This window comes from Mycetomoellerius zeteki, unplaced genomic scaffold (genome assembly GCF_001594055.1).
Source record: "Mycetomoellerius zeteki isolate Tzet28-1 unplaced genomic scaffold, Tzet1.0 scaffold105, whole genome shotgun sequence".
NCBI lineage: Eukaryota > Metazoa > Arthropoda > Insecta > Hymenoptera > Formicidae > Mycetomoellerius > Mycetomoellerius zeteki.
The window spans coordinates 1915052-1932557 of NW_017255965.1; the positions used below are offsets into that span (position 1 = coordinate 1915052).

The 17506-nt window shown below is 37.8% G+C and overlaps 3 protein-coding genes across 5 annotated transcripts in view; 1 reads left to right on the forward strand and 2 right to left on the reverse strand.

The window, feature by feature from the left end:
- Qbp-1 (Queen brain-selective protein-1) overlaps nt 1-1911 on the forward strand; it is a 2942-nt gene extending 1031 nt beyond the window's left edge. The window contains 3 exon segments of the mRNA XM_073512021.1: nt 3-12; nt 573-773; nt 776-1911. Coding sequence (XP_073368122.1) covers nt 3-12; nt 573-773; nt 776-931 — 367 coding nt within the window. The 3' untranslated portion in view covers nt 932-1911.
- An 861-nt stretch (nt 1912-2772) lies between these two features.
- On the reverse strand, nt 2773-7475 carry LOC108721865 (neuromodulin). Of its 3 annotated transcripts, XM_018446664.1 has the most exons (4): nt 7446-7475; nt 7198-7301; nt 4129-4558; nt 2773-3094 (listed from the first exon to the last, which is right to left on the reverse strand). In XM_018446664.1, exon 3 carries the CDS (start codon nt 4532-4534, stop codon nt 4181-4183), a length of 354 nt encoding a protein of 117 aa, XP_018302166.1. In that variant the 5' UTR covers nt 4535-4558; nt 7198-7301; nt 7446-7475; the 3' UTR covers nt 2773-3094; nt 4129-4180. The 3 variants fall into 3 exon arrangements, with proteins under 3 accessions (XP_018302166.1, XP_018302159.1, XP_018302152.1); XM_018446657.1 differs by lacking the exon at nt 7446-7475 and having other exon boundaries at nt 7198-7439; XM_018446650.1 differs by lacking the exons at nt 7198-7301; nt 7446-7475 and having other exon boundaries at nt 4129-5773.
- A 912-nt stretch (nt 7476-8387) lies between these two features.
- LOC108721893 (reticulocyte-binding protein 2 homolog a) lies at nt 8388-17150 on the reverse strand. Its single transcript, XM_018446689.1, is given in 6 exon segments — nt 8388-9219; nt 10073-10359; nt 11061-11152; nt 11457-13167; nt 13170-16116; nt 16286-17150. Coding segments are annotated over 6 exon segments (6603 nt in total). The 5' UTR covers nt 17137-17150; the 3' UTR covers nt 8388-8504.
- Between the last annotated feature and the right edge of the window lie 356 nt (nt 17151-17506).

The following is a 17506-nucleotide window of genomic DNA, read 5'->3' on the forward strand; positions in this document are numbered from 1 at the left end:
GAATGCCGAAGAGTGAGTAGCAATTAACAATAGTACGATGCATTGTTCTATTTTAGAAAATTATTCTTAAACGTCTATCTCATCGTATATCATTCTAAAATTCAAAAGCTCGTATTCAGAACGCGCTTAAAACGATGATATATTTATTATAAGATTATACAGTATATAGTTTACGTTACATATACTACAAAATTTCAGAAATAAAAGCGTATTAATTAAATTAAAAGTAGACATTTAATTTTTAGTATTAAATTAAAAGCGTATACATTTACCGATAAAAGTGTTGAAAAAAAGTTCTGAATATGAAGCAAGATTTACTATAAGAAAGAATAAAATTTCGATTTTATTTTTATTTAAAGTTTCGTATTCTAAACTCTTTGGTCAGTTGTTTTGGATTATACTACAGTTTGTATTTAATATAAAATTTATTTAACGTGAAATTTAACACAAATTTGCACAAGTTTTATTCTGTCTGTCTTCGATGTTGCGTTGGTCTCCATTTGAAAGTTCGTCGAGAATTCTACGAGTGTATGATGAACTTTCATGGTTTTATTGACATCGATTTTCTGTAGGGCCCCGGGCAAATTTGTGGTGGTCCAAGCGATTCCTGGGGAGTGTGCGGCGATGGATTAATCTGCAGTTGCAATCGCTGCACTGGTTGCAGCGTGGACAACCTCACGTGCTTCGCGAACACTTGTTTGCCCCATCAGAGCCTGGAGACGCGGAGCTATCCCGATATCTTCGACAACTTCCCCATCGATCGATTCGCCAAGTAAACGGAAATCTAAACCAACCCCCGGATGGACGAAAAGAACGACGAATGGATGAGACGACGAATGTGAGAGGTGCGAATGTGAAACGAGAAAGATGGAGAGAAACGCGGATATATATTAGTGATTTTCCGAATTATTTATTGCATTTCACGATATAATCCCATTAGGTATCTTCGATTGTGATAGATAACTCGTCGGAGCCCAGTCTCTACCCACCCTCATCCCCATTTCCCGCTCTAGTGAGACGACGGTGCTCTTGTCCGTGTATAATGGCATTTCTGTGATTTTTTAATTACGTTATCCAGTCTTTATACACGTATGTCTCAATGAAACTTGCGTCCGTGTCTGCGCGCTTATTATAGCGCGAGCGCACGCGCGTATATCGCCGGCTAGATTGATCTCGTGAGAGATGAATCATCGCGCATGGTCCTTGGCTGTGAATCGCGCCTCTTGCTGAATAGCAAGGAGCGACCGACGGGATCCTCGATGAATTTCGTGTCAGAAAACATTAAAAAGCCAGATCTCTGTCGAGAATCAAAAAGCAGAAGAAAATTTGAAGATGAAGTACATATGAGGAAGATACAAAAGTCCTCCCCTCTCCCGTTCCCTACCCTATTCTGTAAAACAGTCATAATATGATTTTTGACATTCCGATTTGACATTTCGATTACGTATGTATTCACGAAAGTTATATCGACACTTCGCATTTATCTTAATATTTATTTTCATTGTCGACGCGGTTAAATTTTAAGAAGAGGGTAAGATCTCCCTGCGATAAGGGATTTCCGATAAAGCGCGCCCGCTTAGATAAATATTGTCAGTATATCAATACCTTGCCTCTCACACTAACGGACTGTTACTAATATTTATTAAATAGACACGAAAATAGTTAATAGTTGACTTTTTCACCGGTACTTCTCTCGCACCGATTAGTCTGTAAGCGCCTCAAGAACGAGTATCTTACATAACTCTCGGTATTTTTGCGGAGACCGGATGTGAATATTTCGGCGAACGCGCCGCCCCTATGTAACGGACAACAGAATAAAATTGGTTGCATTCATGTGCGCATCATTGACGTACCTTCCCTCGTCTCGAATTAATTTGTTTATCCGCGCTCTTAAACTAGTCTGTTGCCTCATTCGCAACAAGATGAAATTGTTTCTTAATTTACGATGATAAATGAAACGAAATGGTTTGTTTATTCAAACGATAAGTGTAACTCTCAAGTTTACGTAAATAAAAGTGTTTTTCCGCATTTTCTCGATATAGTATCTTTTCTTCTTTTATTTTAAATAGATTTTTTATCGATATTTATTAGCATATCTTTGAAGAAACATTTTTTTAAAGAAATGGTCGAGTCGCAAACATGCCATTGATTAAATAATTAAAGATTTTAAAGCATCTTGTGTATTGAAGACAATGGCTTTCCTATAAGTGCTGCCATCCAGAAATACTGGTGAACTGCTTTACTCGTCGGATAACGCATCAAATTTAGACACACATATATTATATATAAGCTTATATCATTCAGTTAAAAAATAAACATATACTGAATAATAAGAAATATACTTATCACCAAAGTAAATTACAAAAAATGTAAGTATTCTTTAATATCTATACATATATTAAATATAACCATCATATATATATATATATATAAATACTTATTACAAAGATTACAAATTTATTATTCACAAAATCCGGGCAGAATCAAAACGCAAGTACAACGACAAAAAGTATATATTAATATATACATTTTTTTATGCGCTAGTCATTATACAAGTATCATTTATCAACAGATTGTACGGATACAAAATTATGCTCTATATATGTATCTTCGATTATAATTTGTAGGATTTCGAATTTATAAATCAACGCGTTAATTACATTAATTACATAAAAAATGATATAACAAGAGAGTATATTAAGAGAGAGATTTATATAATTATTTAACTAATTTCTATCATACATATATATATATTTATATATCTTAACCGCTTTCCTTCGAGGCACGATGTCTTTGACCATTACTTCTTTCTTCGTTATTATTATTAATTGCCATCGTTCTCATATAAAAGTTATTATGGAAAAAATCGAAATAAGAAAATAAGAATAATGATATATTGTCGTAAAGCAACGTTCCACTAATTATCGATCAATTCCCGAGATAGTTTCCAACAGGATTAACAAAGTTAGTTCAAAGATAAACGGAGTGTCTCAAAAGCGTACAATGTAATCAACTTAATTGAAATTGTCATTTCCTTTCTCGCCTCCAATCCAATTGTAGGGCTTGTCCGAGTTACAAAGGAATCCGCAAAATGCTGAAAAATAAACGATACACAATATGAGAACAAATATATGGAGAAGGTCGAGAGACGTGCCAAAGAATTCCGTGCTAAGAAGAATTTAAGGGTCAAGGGCTCGAAGCGCAAGCTCGACGTTATATTTAAACCGCTTATAAGCGTTGAGATGTCGCGGACACATGTTGCAGCTGTTTACATTTTCCTTGTGCAGTTAATGAGTGCCGATTAGTATTAGCACGCAATCGTCGCAATCATCGCAAGTTATCACGGTTTCAAACACGCTTGAAAAACAATTCTTTTATATTTTAAGAAAATTTCTCGCTATTGTCGTACACGCAATGTCGGAATAAAAGAAGATATTAGATAATTCCTATTAGGATATATAAATATCCTGTGATTATTCCAAAGCACGTAAAAGTAAGATTAAATTAAACTTTTAAATCAAGCAAAGACAAAAAAATTCTTTTATCCGATTTTGCTAAAAAAAAAAATGCTTTTAAGTTTAGAAAAAAATTATGTTTTTATTTTTTTTCTGGGTATTATTGTATAATATCCCAGCAAACAAGATTTTAGTAATCTTAAAGACGTTATTTTGACAAAATAGCGACAAATAATGTCAATTTGTTTGCTGGGACATATCCACACATGCACACACACTGCATATATATATATATTGTATAATAATAAAGAGTATATATTATATAATATATCTATACTCAAATGACAATATGCATTTTAAGTGTGTTAAATTAGAACATTTTTGGAAAAACTTGTTAACGTATATTTCAAAATTATTAATTTTGCGTGTTACTTATTTGATAGCATTACATAAGTTAGAAAAAATACATTCCAGACATTTCAGATTCACACAGAAAAATTTACGTATTCAGTAGCTAAATATAATTCTGTTAGATCCTAAGAGAAATGGATTGGGAATATATGTAGATCGAAGTAATTATCACATCTTCCACTCAGCCTCGCAGCAAATGCATCACATCGGTAACAAGTTCTAATTTACATCAGCGCAATCACGAGACATAAACGGGAAGAACCTCTTGCACACGTCAACGTCCCACGTCGCCTCTCGCACCAGAAAGGGACAGCTTACTGGCCGTTTTGCTTCAGCAGTTTCCGCGTCTTGAAGCCACGGAAGCCGGCTTGGATCCTCGTTGCCGCGGCCTGAACGGCCTGCTGCCTCTTTCGCACCAGGAAACCGCGAATGCCCGCCTGGATCTTCGTCGCCGACTTCTCCTCGAGCGCCTCCCGAGTGCTCTGTCTCTTCAGCAGATGCTCCTTCGGCTTCATACGTTCCTGTTGTTGCTGCTGCTGCCGATCCCGCTTCAAGTCCTGCTGATTCTGCTGTTGACGACGACGCTGCGTGGATTCCTTCAGCTGCTTGCGCACGCGATATCCGCGGAAATTGGCCTGGATCTTCGTCGCCGCCGTGTTAGCCTTCATCGCGTCGGCGTCCTCCTTCGAAGTCTGCGACATGAACGGAGTTCTAAGCCGGTTACGCGAAGCTCCGTGTCTCGGTCGTTAAAGTCCGTCCGTAAAATTCCGAGTTCTCCAAGGTGTTTCACGAAGACCGACTCCGCAGAAATTTGGCGTTTTCCCGGATTGCTTACAAAGATCGTTTCCGGAGAGATTCGTGTACCTTCACAGCTTATTTACAAAGATCGATCCAAGAGCGAAAACAATTCAAGTTATTTTTGATTATTTGTAAAGATCATTCCCGAGAGAACAGATTCATTCGAAAGTTCCCCTGGCGATTTATCGGAATGGTATTCCGAACGAAAAACAATAAAGAGAGATAAAGATTCGTAAGATATATTTAAAGATTTGTTTCAAAACGGAAGCGAGGTAATCTTGTAGATAAGATAATTCCTTAATTTTATTTATAACTCCACCAGCAGAAATAAGACCGATAACCACTTCAGGATATCTTCGATCAACTATAAATATATCGATGGCAAAAAAAAGAGCGGCTTTCTTCTCAGTAAAAATTTTCTTCAGGAAGAAAACCAGATTCCCCCTGTTATTTCAGGGATCTTCTGGGAAACCCCAATATCAATCGCGATTAAACGTTTGCGAAGTGAATCGCAAAAAATAATTATGAAAGTCTTCAGTGAAATTCGGATCGATGTTCTCCGATGATTTATAAATATCGTATCGATGTTCTCCGATGGTTTATAAATATCGGGCCGAGAGAGTAGGCGGAGCAAGATCTTCCCGATTCTCTGGGGAGCGGGAATTTTATCTCACGAAAAAAAAGATACGATCGCAGAACACTTTTGCGCTCACTTCCGCGATCTCCTTATCGCGCGTCCTCCTAGCAAGAAGCGGAATGGGAAACTGACGCGCAACGAACGCACGACAAAGAGGCGCACGTTAGCTCAGCGAGCGCGGTTTATCCGCCTCGAAGGATGGATCTATCACGCATGCGTTCTGCGATGATAATCCACCGGCGAAAGAGGCCCGTTCGGTTTCTCCGAACCGTCGATCACCTTCATGTCTTATTTCACGCATCCGAGGATGGGTTAATTTCGTACAAAGTTGGCAGAGGGTGAGCGCCGATCACCCGATAGCTGTGGGACGGCCTTCGCGCGCTTTTAAATGAAGCTAAAAACGCGAACGTGCTGGATTTTATATCGCTTTACGAGAAGACTGGAGAAAGAATGCAGTTCGGGAGCAATTCGAATTACCATAAAACCGTGTGGAACCACAAAATATTTTTACTTTCTTTCTTTTTAAATACGTATTTATTAAAGAATTATGAAAGAATTTATCTTATTTTTTATATGTATGCTATTATTCATTATTACCTTATATGTTATCTGTATATGAGTTTTTATAATCAAGTAAGAAAAATGCAGGATTTATCAAAAAGTTGCCACTACGTTACATTAAATTTAATCAAACGCCAGAATATTTCTTCATTCTTAGAATACAATTTTCATTTTATTTCTGTCCCTCAACGATACGCTCGTTCATTGAGAAATGTAAGGAATTTAATTTAGGGAACTTTATACAATACACGTGTTCAAGTACCATTCGGACATTTATTTTTCCACTTGCGGCTTGATTGATCGCGTCGTATCAGGGGAGAACGCTGTATTGGGGAGCTCGCAAAGTGTTCGTAATACGCCTGGGATAGCATTAATTTTGGTCTCGTGAGCGCGGTCGACATGCGCGTCACAGCGAATTCGTCGTCCTGAGGCCAATATACGCTGATTGATGATTGATGCTCGCGAGAGTGTCGACGAAAGTCCGCGCGCGTGCGGCCAAGAAACATTCCAATTTGTTTGCGTCCGCTGTTTGATCTCTGCGTATTCGCGCATAACTCTTCACCGATGCTCATCATCACGAAAATATACTCGCTCGGATACGCGTCATCCAATCGGCCGGCTCGGACATCGATAACGATCCCGCTCGTAGATCTCGCGCGTACTCGTGACGCGCTTCGTCTCGTTCTCCATCACGCATTTCGCGTCTAACAAAATGTTTTTGTAAATTATATTCACTGATATTTCTAGTGTTTGTTAATTAATGTTATTGTTATTCTTTATATTAGTTTAGATTATATTGAGATATCGATTTCACAAATTAAAATTGCACGGGCTTAAACATTTCCCAAAGATAGAGAGGTAAACATACTACTTTTGTCAAGCAAGATTAAATAACGTTTTAATCGATATAAAATTTTTAGATAAAAGTAATTTTATAAAATTACAATTTTATAAAAATATAAAATAAAAAGCAAGGGAGAGAGAGAGAGAGAGAGAGAGAGAGATATCTTCATTGTGCAATTTATTGGTAATAATATTATATAGCTAGGAGGAACGTTTGCAAATTCTAATGTAATATAGACATTAAAATGACAGATACATCTCTTATTAAATAAATTAAAGACTCTCTCTAAAAGGAAATCGATTTCATCATTTTCAATTTTCATTAATGTCAGTTTCATGACTGTAAAAGTCAACCGAAGTCGAAAGCCAAATTTTGTACGTATTTGCGTACGTAAATACGTAGGTAACCCAAGTAAAGATATGTTCTCGAAGATTTTCTCAGAATGAAGCTGTCTATCTGCAGCTGCACTCGCGAACGCTGATTTCGCTTACCTTTCAAAGATACCGGACGTACGTGACAAAGCTGCGGTAGCAGATCGCTCGCGACTATTAGCGAGCGTAACAAAGTTTGGAAGCGATGATATACACGACGATCACTACGAGAGAAAGAAAGGAAGAAAACGGTTGCCGCGACAGATCGCGATGATGCCTGCACGCGCGTCGTAGCGAGTGGCGGCGACAACGACGGCGTCGTCGTCGTCGCGACGCCCGATGACGTCACTGCGACGTCGTGCCCTTACCTTGGATCCCCGCTCACTGGACGCTCGAGACGACCACGATACTGATCGTCATTCGTCTCTTTCTCTCTTCTCTTTCTCTCTTTAGATCGTGGCAGGCACTAAAAATATGTACCAAGGTCCGTATCCGAGCTGCTTGCATTAATTCTGCTTGATCCAAATGCAAAACATTGTCGGCTCGATTTCGAAGCTTTTTGATTATTACGGACGCAATTAACAGCCAATCACAGAAGTTCAAAGAATACAAAACGCTTCATTATGATGAAATTGCTCTATACTGTGTTTCCACTTTTATATTTTTGATTTTCTAGGAGCTAGGAAATACAGCTAGTTACGCCAACACGAAATATTAGTAAAACGAGAGATTATTTTCATCAAGTTAAGATTTTTGCGTCGTAGTTAATTTGTAATTAATTCATAGGCCATAATTGTGCAGTAAAGATGTTGGATATACCTTATCACCAAGAATATACTTAATTTGCAACTTACTGATATCGATACTTGTTAATTTGAATTAAATATTTCTTATAGTAGAGAGAGAGAGAGAGAGAGATATATTCTAAAGTGAAAGCGAATTGAGTTGTCTTATATATGCAATTTATTTGATGCTCTTTGCATATACAAAGATAGACAATATAATTTCGAACTATGTAAAAAGCGGAAAAAGAGACTGTTCGCTTGTATCGTGTAGCGAAATTGCGACTTTAGAGCTCGCGTTGCATTTCCCTCGTATATAAATTAGTAACTGAGCACTATGTCATAATTTTTTTCGTGTTTATTAATATTATTCCTGAGTGATACCCTTCTCACACCGTCTACTTATTTCTACATAAACAAATAAACAAACAGACGTTCTGGATTTTGCGTTAAGTATAATATAAAACACAAGTGCTTCTTGCAAAATATCTTAATGTGCGATGAAATTATAGCAATCATTGTCTTGCAAATTCCTAACGATTTTAATGGGAGGAATCAATTGACCGATCATACAATTCGCGACTCCTGCTCTATTTTACGTCAACCTACACGTCTCCACGAATACATGATTCATGAATATATGATTCATGTTTTATCCTTCTCTTCTGCCATTGGCTCACGGCTATTGCCAGAGAACTCGTTAAAATTTTTATTTGCATCGTCGCTATGCAAATCGCTCTCTCCAACACTCTCAGGGTTGCAATCAGACTCTTGTCCTTCAGCTTCTTGTTTCCGGTCTTCCGTTGTATCCGTAGTTCTCGGAGATATCCCTAAATCATTCTTCGTGTCCTCGAGGGCACATTCCTCAGATGGCATTGAGCTATTTGTATCCAGCGAGGTCTTCGGCGCGGTTGACGGTTTCGTCGATTCCGACGGGATGACTTCGTCTAAGCTGGTTACCTCTTCGATCACGACACCCTGAGAGACTCCTGGAAGAGCCAAGGGCTCCCTGAGACTACCCTCGCCGGAGGTCGTTGAAGGACGAGCGTCGCTGGTGTTCTTTGCGCTTTTCATCACATCGTGCAGAGTCAAGGAATCCATATTGGAGTTTAGATCTTCGACGCTGGTTATGAAATTCAGATATTGATTCTCATCGTCTCTCGGATAACCCAGCATCACAATGTCCACAGTCGGTTCCATGGGTTTGGCTCCTCTAGCATTTGGATTAAAATCTGAATGGGAATTTTGACTGACCGTGAAGTGGCAATTGCGGGATGCATCCGTCAGCAGATGCATTACGATTGGAAAGGTGGGATCAACGAAGGTGTTGCCTTTGTGGAAAGTCGTCCGATGTTCGCGACTGTGACAAGTAGCAAAAGATGTTTACACAAAAGTGATTTTAATTTAAGACACTAAATAACAAATAATATTTGAAGTATATAATAAGTATAGACTGCGCGTTACTATGAGATCAAACATGGCTGTTATTTGCGTTATTTTTGTTAACATCTAGAGCTTTATATAGATTCAATATATTACGTTCTCTTTTTAATGAGAGCACAAACGTTAAAGATTATACAGAGAATGCACAGCTTATTACATCTATAATTTAAAGAGTAATACTATAATTTAAAGAGTAAAAGCGTATAATAACTATAAGCGTATTCTTAGAATATTGAACATTTTAATATGTATTATATGAATGTAACATTTTAATAATATTTTACTATTATTGTATAATATCAAATAGTATTCCTGAAATATTAATAGGTATCATTATATGTCAACTGCTGATAATATTATATGATTATTAAAAAATAATAATATATTTAATGTTACTGTAATATTATATAAATATAAAAAATTAAAGTAATAATATTTACTTTAATTTGTAAAACTATTATATACATCTCAGTTCGGTTTAAGATTCTGTGTAAAGACTGAAAATGATTTCGTCGCGCAATTGTAGAATCTAAAATCCGAAACATTATTTAAACACTAAGATTCATCTCAGACCGATAAAAGCTTGTTGTTACTTATTGTAAATTCACATTGCGATCTTATATACTAATAATTAATATTAATAAATATTTGAATGATATTCCACGGATATTAAAGGAATAATAATAATGATATTATATAAAGTGGACATATAACATCAATAGAATACTCCAACTTTAATTGATGTATTTCTTTTACGAATTATTACTTACACGGTATCACTTTCATTGGCACTAGATTTTGCATTATCAGGTGTATTAGCTTCTTTAACATCAACTTCTTCATCCAAAGAATCGTTTGAGGTGACTGAATCAGTTTTACTATTCAGCAGATCGAAAGGAAGCAACGGCACAGAATCGTGAAATTCGCCTGTATGTTGAAGTCGACCTGTCGCAAAGGCATTTTCCAATGAGAGTGTTGTATTCCGCAAAGCTTCTTCTCGTCGAAGACGTCTGGCTTCTCGCAGATTCGAAGTATCCTGCGGTACCAGATGATCGCTCTAAACATTACCATGAAGTTCAATTACATCTGATTTGTAGAAAAAGGGAAGTGCATTAATTAATCAATCATTTAATCATTATTAAAGAAAGGTACTCATTATTAAAAAAGAATAATAAATAATCAATTAGTGTAAATAAATTTTATTTTGAGACATGTTTTTAAGGAAATGTAACAAAAACAACATTCGTAAGACGTCAATTCCGTGGACGTCAATTCTGATTTAAGAAACAATTATTTTAAGGGAAAACTCGGGTCTATCTGCCAAGCCAGTTACTGCCAAACCGCCTGTTGCAATCATGAAAGCGCTGACGTTTAGCAGTGACCCGCCGCTTCCTCTTTTACGTAATAAACTTCCGACGGGCGTGGCGTGCGAAATATTGCGTCCAGCTGTTCTACTCGGCAAAACAGAGGAAAACTGATGGACTCAATTCCAAGATCAGTTTCACATTAAATAACCATGTGCGAAATTACATTTAGAATGCAATAACAGCATTTAGTAAGAAATTTTATTTTATTAGGCTCTCTCTCTTTCTCTCTCTCTCAGTATATTGTACAATTTTTGTTAATTTTTATGTAACATGAATAAACAGAAACTAATTTTTTATACAATTACGTAATCGTAACGCTTTATAATTTTTGAGGGAACACACACACACACACACACACACGGCTTAAAATTATTATAAAAATTATATTCACCGTAATCTTTTGCGTCGATGGAACATCATTAGAAGGAAATTCTAAGCTCGCATTTCTTCGCACGCGACGACGCGTTAAAAATCCTCGGATACCTTCAAAAAATAATCTTCGTTATTCTCTCTCTCTCTCTCTCTCTCTCTCTCTCTCTCTCTCTCTCTCTTTATTCATTAAATAACTCTGATAAGTGACTTAAAATAACATTACTCCACTTTCTAATCTCAACAAAATTAATGACACTGCAATATTATTTATATCCGCAAAATTCTGACCTTGTTATATTACAATATTTAAGCGTAATAAAAGATAAGAAAGTCGGTGGTCAGTTATCTATATTGCTAACGCAGCATAATTGAAGAATCACAACATAATTTTATCAAAACGCTGCATTTTACTTACAAGCTTGAATTTTTACAACTGCTGCTAAGTCTTTTTTCTGAGTAAGCGATTCGTCCGTGATGATTTCTGACTCATCAGCAATCTTCTCGTCTGTAGTCGTATTAGAACCTAAAGCTTCAATTACTGTTTCCACAGTTGATGATTTCGTTCCCATAGTCCAATATCCAAAGCGAGAATGATCTTCTGTCGATTGCTCCGATATTGCACTTATAATTGGTCCATGGACGCTCTCTACCTTCTCTGAAAGGTCTTCGCTTTTCTCTTCCTTCTCATTTTCCGTATCTTTTCCAGTTTGATCGTCAATAATGAATTTATCGTTTGGTTTAATGTCCTCATCCCTGTCGTCATTTTTCATCGATTCGTTTATTGAGTCTTTCCTCGACTCTATTACTTCTAGAGGCGATGCTGTCATATTTATAATTTTTTCTTCCAACTTTATATTTTCTTGATCATCTTTACTTTGAATTTTTAATTTTTCTTGCTCGATTTTTTCTTGAACATCTAATTTTTCTTGCTTGTATTCCTCGCATACTTCTAATTCTTCTTGCTCGTGTTTTTTCTGACTTTGCAACTCTTCTTGTGCATTTTCTTCGTGCTTTATATTTCCTGCTTTCGGTTCTTTAATTTTACTGTCGCTACTTTGGCTCTCTGGATCTTTTATACTCGTTTGTTTGTCTTCAAGTTTTTCCTGAATATTGATGTAATCAGCATTAATAGTATCAATTTTACTTTTAACTGTAATGTTTTCATCAGCCATCTCAGAACTACCATTTTCTTCCAATATTTCATCTTGCTCAAATTGTGCTAAAGGTGCAATATGCGAATTCTCTATACATGCTTTTTCTATCATTTCCAATTTAATTTTTTCAGATTCTTTATTTGTTATCGCATTGTTTTTATCTTTATCTTGACTGATATCCGTTATATCACCTGATAATTCGCTGATCATTTCAGTCCTTACTATTTCATCTGTTTTATGTAAAGAATCTTCATATTCCTTCTTTTCTTGTTCAGTTAATATCGAATGCATAGATGCTGACAACAGTTGATTAGATTTATCGTCTATTTCTAAATTACTTTTCTCAGATTCTCCACTGTCTATAGATTCTTTTTTCAAATCCAATTCTTCAGCGCGAAGTTGTATATCTTTATCCAATAAATCTATCAATTCTCTAGCGATTTCTTCCTCGCTTCCTAATTCCTCTGTCTCTGCTTTCTCCTGCGAAATCAAATCGACTTGTATAGCGTCTTCCGGTAAAGTCGTCTTCAAATCAACATTGTTTTCTTGAGATTTTGTTTCATCTTCCAAGTTAATTTCCGTAGATAACGGATCCTTTTCCAACCATTTATATTCCATATGTTCTGCATGATATAATTGATCAGCCTCTGGAAACTCTGATTGAAGATCTCTCTCTGTCAACTCTTCAGTGATAATTTTTTCTTCATGATCGGCCAACCGATTCATTAACCTCTCATCTGAAATTAATGGCTCGACCAAGGAGATCGTAGCATCGCTTTCTCTGTCGTTGTCCTCCTTTTCTATTTCGTTTGTCGTCATCTTGAATGACGACACCGTGTTATCCTGAAGTGAGTCCAAGTTTAGTTCTGGTACTACTGGTCTGTCCGGACTTGGACTCTCAACCGATTGATTGCTTATAGTGCTTTCCTTAATGTCACTTGACGTAGTCGTGTGGGTACCCTGTGTACTTCCGCTCTACCTTCGTTTGTCAAAACAGTATCAATCGTTAAATCTTTGGTATCGGGTAAAGATTCGTACTCGAGAACGCCAGAAGAAATTTCCTCAGCATCTTTAGACTCAATCGTTCTTATATTAGTTTCTTCGTTCTCCTCATGCTCCATGATATTTTCCAGCGTCGCAAGCTTTGTCGTTTCTTTCTCTTTTACATTTTTTTCTTTATCATTTTCTTTTCCTTGATGGCTCTCTGTTTTTTTTCGTTCGTCGTCTTCTTTTACAACTTCTTCTTCACCTTCTTCTTTAATCTTATCCAAGTCCTGATGGATGATCACTATGTCCTGACTCGGTTTTATCCCTTTTACGCTACGTACAAAATCGGCATCAATGGGCAGAATGGCTTCCGGTTGGATATATTCCCCAAAAATTTCCATGTCATATCCTTGCTGATCCTTGTCCTGTCCTTCGTCTTTAGAAATCTCCGAATTGAAATATGTAAGTGATATCTCTGTTTGATTTGTTGATTCGAGCTGATAATCCTCGTCCTTCAGAGTAACGGGAGAAGGACACGGCTTGTCCGGAATGATCACAGTCGTCACGGAATCAGGAATCTCACAAGGGGAACCTTCGCTGAGAACGTAAGAATACGGAAGCTCTAAAGAGAGCGGCGTTATCATTGGTAACTCGTTGTCACTTTCGCGTTTCTTCCGTGCTTTCGTTTGGCTGTTCTCATTGGGAAGATTCGTTGTCGAGCTTTCGCTCGTGATCGCAGTATTTTCAGAAGTTGTGCTTTGAGAAAATTCATTCGTCGTATTTTCAGATTTTTTTTCTGATGACGTATTACCATCGTCCGTTTCGACTACTTCAGTAATCTGAGAATCTTTACCAAGCGATCTTGCATTTATGGATTGCCCATTTTTTACATGAATCTTAACTGCTAATTCTTCTACGCCATTTGATAATTTTTCATTCAATTTTTCAGTTTTATCTATCGATCTCTTGTCTTGTACTTTCATCGTGTTTTCTGTTGCCATTGTTATCTCCATTTGGTCAATTATTTTTTCTGCTCCATTCTTTAATATTCCTATTGTATTTTTCAAACTTTCTGCTTCATTTTCGTTCATCAATTTTTCAATTCCATTTGCTTCTAATTTATTTATTAAATTTTCCGTTTTACTAGTCGATCCCTTTATTTCACTTTCTATTTTTTCTGCTTTATTTATTAATTTATCTTCTACATTTAAATCTTCCGTCTTATTTGATATTTCTGCTACACCTTTTATATTTTCTATATCATTCATCGATTTTCTTTTTTCATCGTCATTGTTCCTTTTCCTTTCCTCGTCGTCTTTATTTACTGGTATTTTTTCCGCGTCCATCGACTTTAGTATCTCATTCACAGTTTCTTCCGCCTCATTAGTCGGCTCTCCTGCTTCATTTATCTTCCCGTCAGTCACCGACTTTTCCGCTTGGGTGGTCATTTCGCCAATGTCACACGTGGCGACTTGGCAAGCCAACGCTTTCTCAATACTGCGTTCCGCCATTTCGATCTCGATCAATTTATCTTTCAACCTATCGAAAGCATTCTCTTGTGCAGGATCCATATTATCATCTTCAAGTTTGACCTCTTCATCAAGTTCCAACGAATCTGGTCTTAGCGGTACGTCAGCTACTTCCGGTGTAACGTTTAAACTATCTATGAAGACTTCCTCTGACTTCCTGCCTTCTTCCAATTTTTCTAATTCCTCAAACTCCTCGAGACTTTCGCATTTCTCATTAAAAACTTTATCTACATCCTTGTTTCTCTCACATTCTTCTTCATTGATAAATCTTACGTCCGATATTAGCAGGTCCTGGCGATCACTGTCAGATTCCTGCTTTACATCTACGATCGCATCTTCGTGATCGTTTTCAGAAAAAACCGCTATTTCCTCTATATCGCTCGTAATGTCGTACATCGTCGAGGCCTCCTCTGCGTCTTTTGAAACATCCTGCTCCTGCGATTTCCTGGCGGAATGGTTGCCGTTATTTACTGCTGTCAGCAGAACCGGTAAGGATAACTCGTCCTTTTTCTTTGCCGATTTGGGAGCTTCCGGTGAGATGGGCGGCAACGTCAGACAATCCGAACCATTTTTGGTAGCGCTCCTGGAGTTTCTAGAAGATGGCGGTCTTACGACAGGCAGAGAAACGACGTGATCGGAGACTTCCGATTCCGATGGTTCATTTCCGGCAGGATCACTTCTACGAGCACCGCCCAACTCGGATGTTGATTTTGAGATATCTTCCAAGATGCTCTGTGTGGCAGTCAATCTCGCTTCCAAGGTGTCGTGCGTCGCACTAGACTCATGCTCCAATTTATTACTATGCTTCGAGTTGTCATCGACTTCATCGACGACTCCGAAGTCACCACTTTCGCGCCTTCTTGATCTTTTGCCCGATCCTATGCTGCGCCTTCTCGATTTCTTCTCCTCACACTCCATGATTGAAATCGTCTCTTCTCTTCCAAGAGAATCTTCCATTTCCTCTTTCTTCGTGATATCAGCTTTCCGCTCCAGCCCGTTTCTGCTTTTTCCTCTTCCACTTTCTTCTTCATCGCCGTGTCTCTTTTCTTCTCGAACGTGCCGATGAAGCGATTCCTCGTTCCAAGCGAGATCGACAGATCTCGAACGCTTTCCGCGTGGTCTTCCGATTTCTTCTAGTTTCTCCTTGATAATCGGCGCCGCGCGATCGATCACCTCCTGCACTTGCTCCACGTATGTAGGCGATCGCAGAACCTCCAAGCTCGCGGTGCTCGCAAATTTACGCAATACATATGCCCTGATGCGATCCATACTGAGCGCTCTCGATGATACTTTCCTCTCAGAGGAATGTTCGGAGAGCCGCGCTTCCAGTCTTCTCTCTCTGCTTCCTGTCCGAATGATTGTCTCGCGAATCGTATCGTCGTTCTTAATGCTCGGTCTTGCGTGTCTAAAATTAAAAAAAAAATTCAGACAAATTCTCTTATTTACGTAATATTTACTAAGATATATATATATATATTTATTAAAATTCAAAAAATACTAAATAATTATAAATAATTACAATAAATAATTTTAGGAAAATGGATTATATTACAGTAAAGTAAATTTTGTTATACCCATCTTCGAGTACAGCCTTGGCCACGAGTTCACGTTCTGTCTCAGTCTCGGACTCGGTTTCAATTCGACGTACTTTTTTCAGTGGTCTTCGAGCGGAGATTTTACTCGAGCTCTTCGTCGTCGACGTTGTCGTCGTTGTGGTACATTCGACCTCCTCTGCAGGACCTTTATCTGTTTTGGTAGCTCTCGTCCTGGATCGTCTATCGCCTCGAATCCCCTTTTCGACATTATCGGTTGCTTTAGATTTCTCGCCGCTCAGTTTGTTTTTCCTGAGTTCCTGCTTAATATCCTTAGTTTGGATATTCTTGCCGGGACCGTGAAGAGCAGTCATTTGAGAGATGATCCTCGTCGCGCGAGCGTTCGATATTGTCTCATTGTCCTTCGACTTCTTCGAGGTTTTCTTCGTAATCGCAGGTCCTTTTGAGCATGTCTGTTTCGAAGCTTTCCGATTTTCTCTGTCAGTAGAGACATCCTCCTGACTCTCCTCCGTGTCAATGACTGTTTGCTCGTGCCTCTCGAAGATCTCGATCTCCTTCTCCAGGGACCAACCGCCGTTTGAAGGTTTTTCAATATTTTGGGTCTTTTTGGGCCACAGATTAAAATCGCGATTGAATTCATGGCTAAACTCGCGATTGCTGTACTCTCCGATGTGGTACTCCTCCCGTAGCTTTAGCAACTTTTCAAAGTGACGAGCTGCAAAAACGTATATATCCTCGGGACGATGACGTAGGACCTCCCTCGTGAGACCTTCGACAACAGTCGCGAGACCGTGGGGTACTCGCGGCGCAATGAGGTATCCTGTGCCAGGACGTAGGCTGGAACGATCGATCGTCGGAGTTGGACTCAGCATCGTGCCACTTTACTGCATGTCATAGTATTTCCAATTAATTTTTGTATATATGTAGAATTTCGCTGCCGCATTTCCTTCACTGCAACACATCGCATGCATCATGGAATACAACGTTTTTTTAAAGAAATTCTTCCATTATAATTTTTGCGTTCTAGACATTTAAAATGAAAAAATTAGAATTATTTTGGAATTTGCGTAATTACTAAAAATACAAATCCTAATCTTCTAATAGTCGATTGAGAAAGTATTCATTAAAAAGCCTCATAGAAAAGTTGGTTTTTATTAAAAATTTTAATTTTCTGGAACATTCTGAGCAAGAAGATTTAAAAATACATAAAAATTGCAATTTTCTGCATAAGTAAAAAATAAT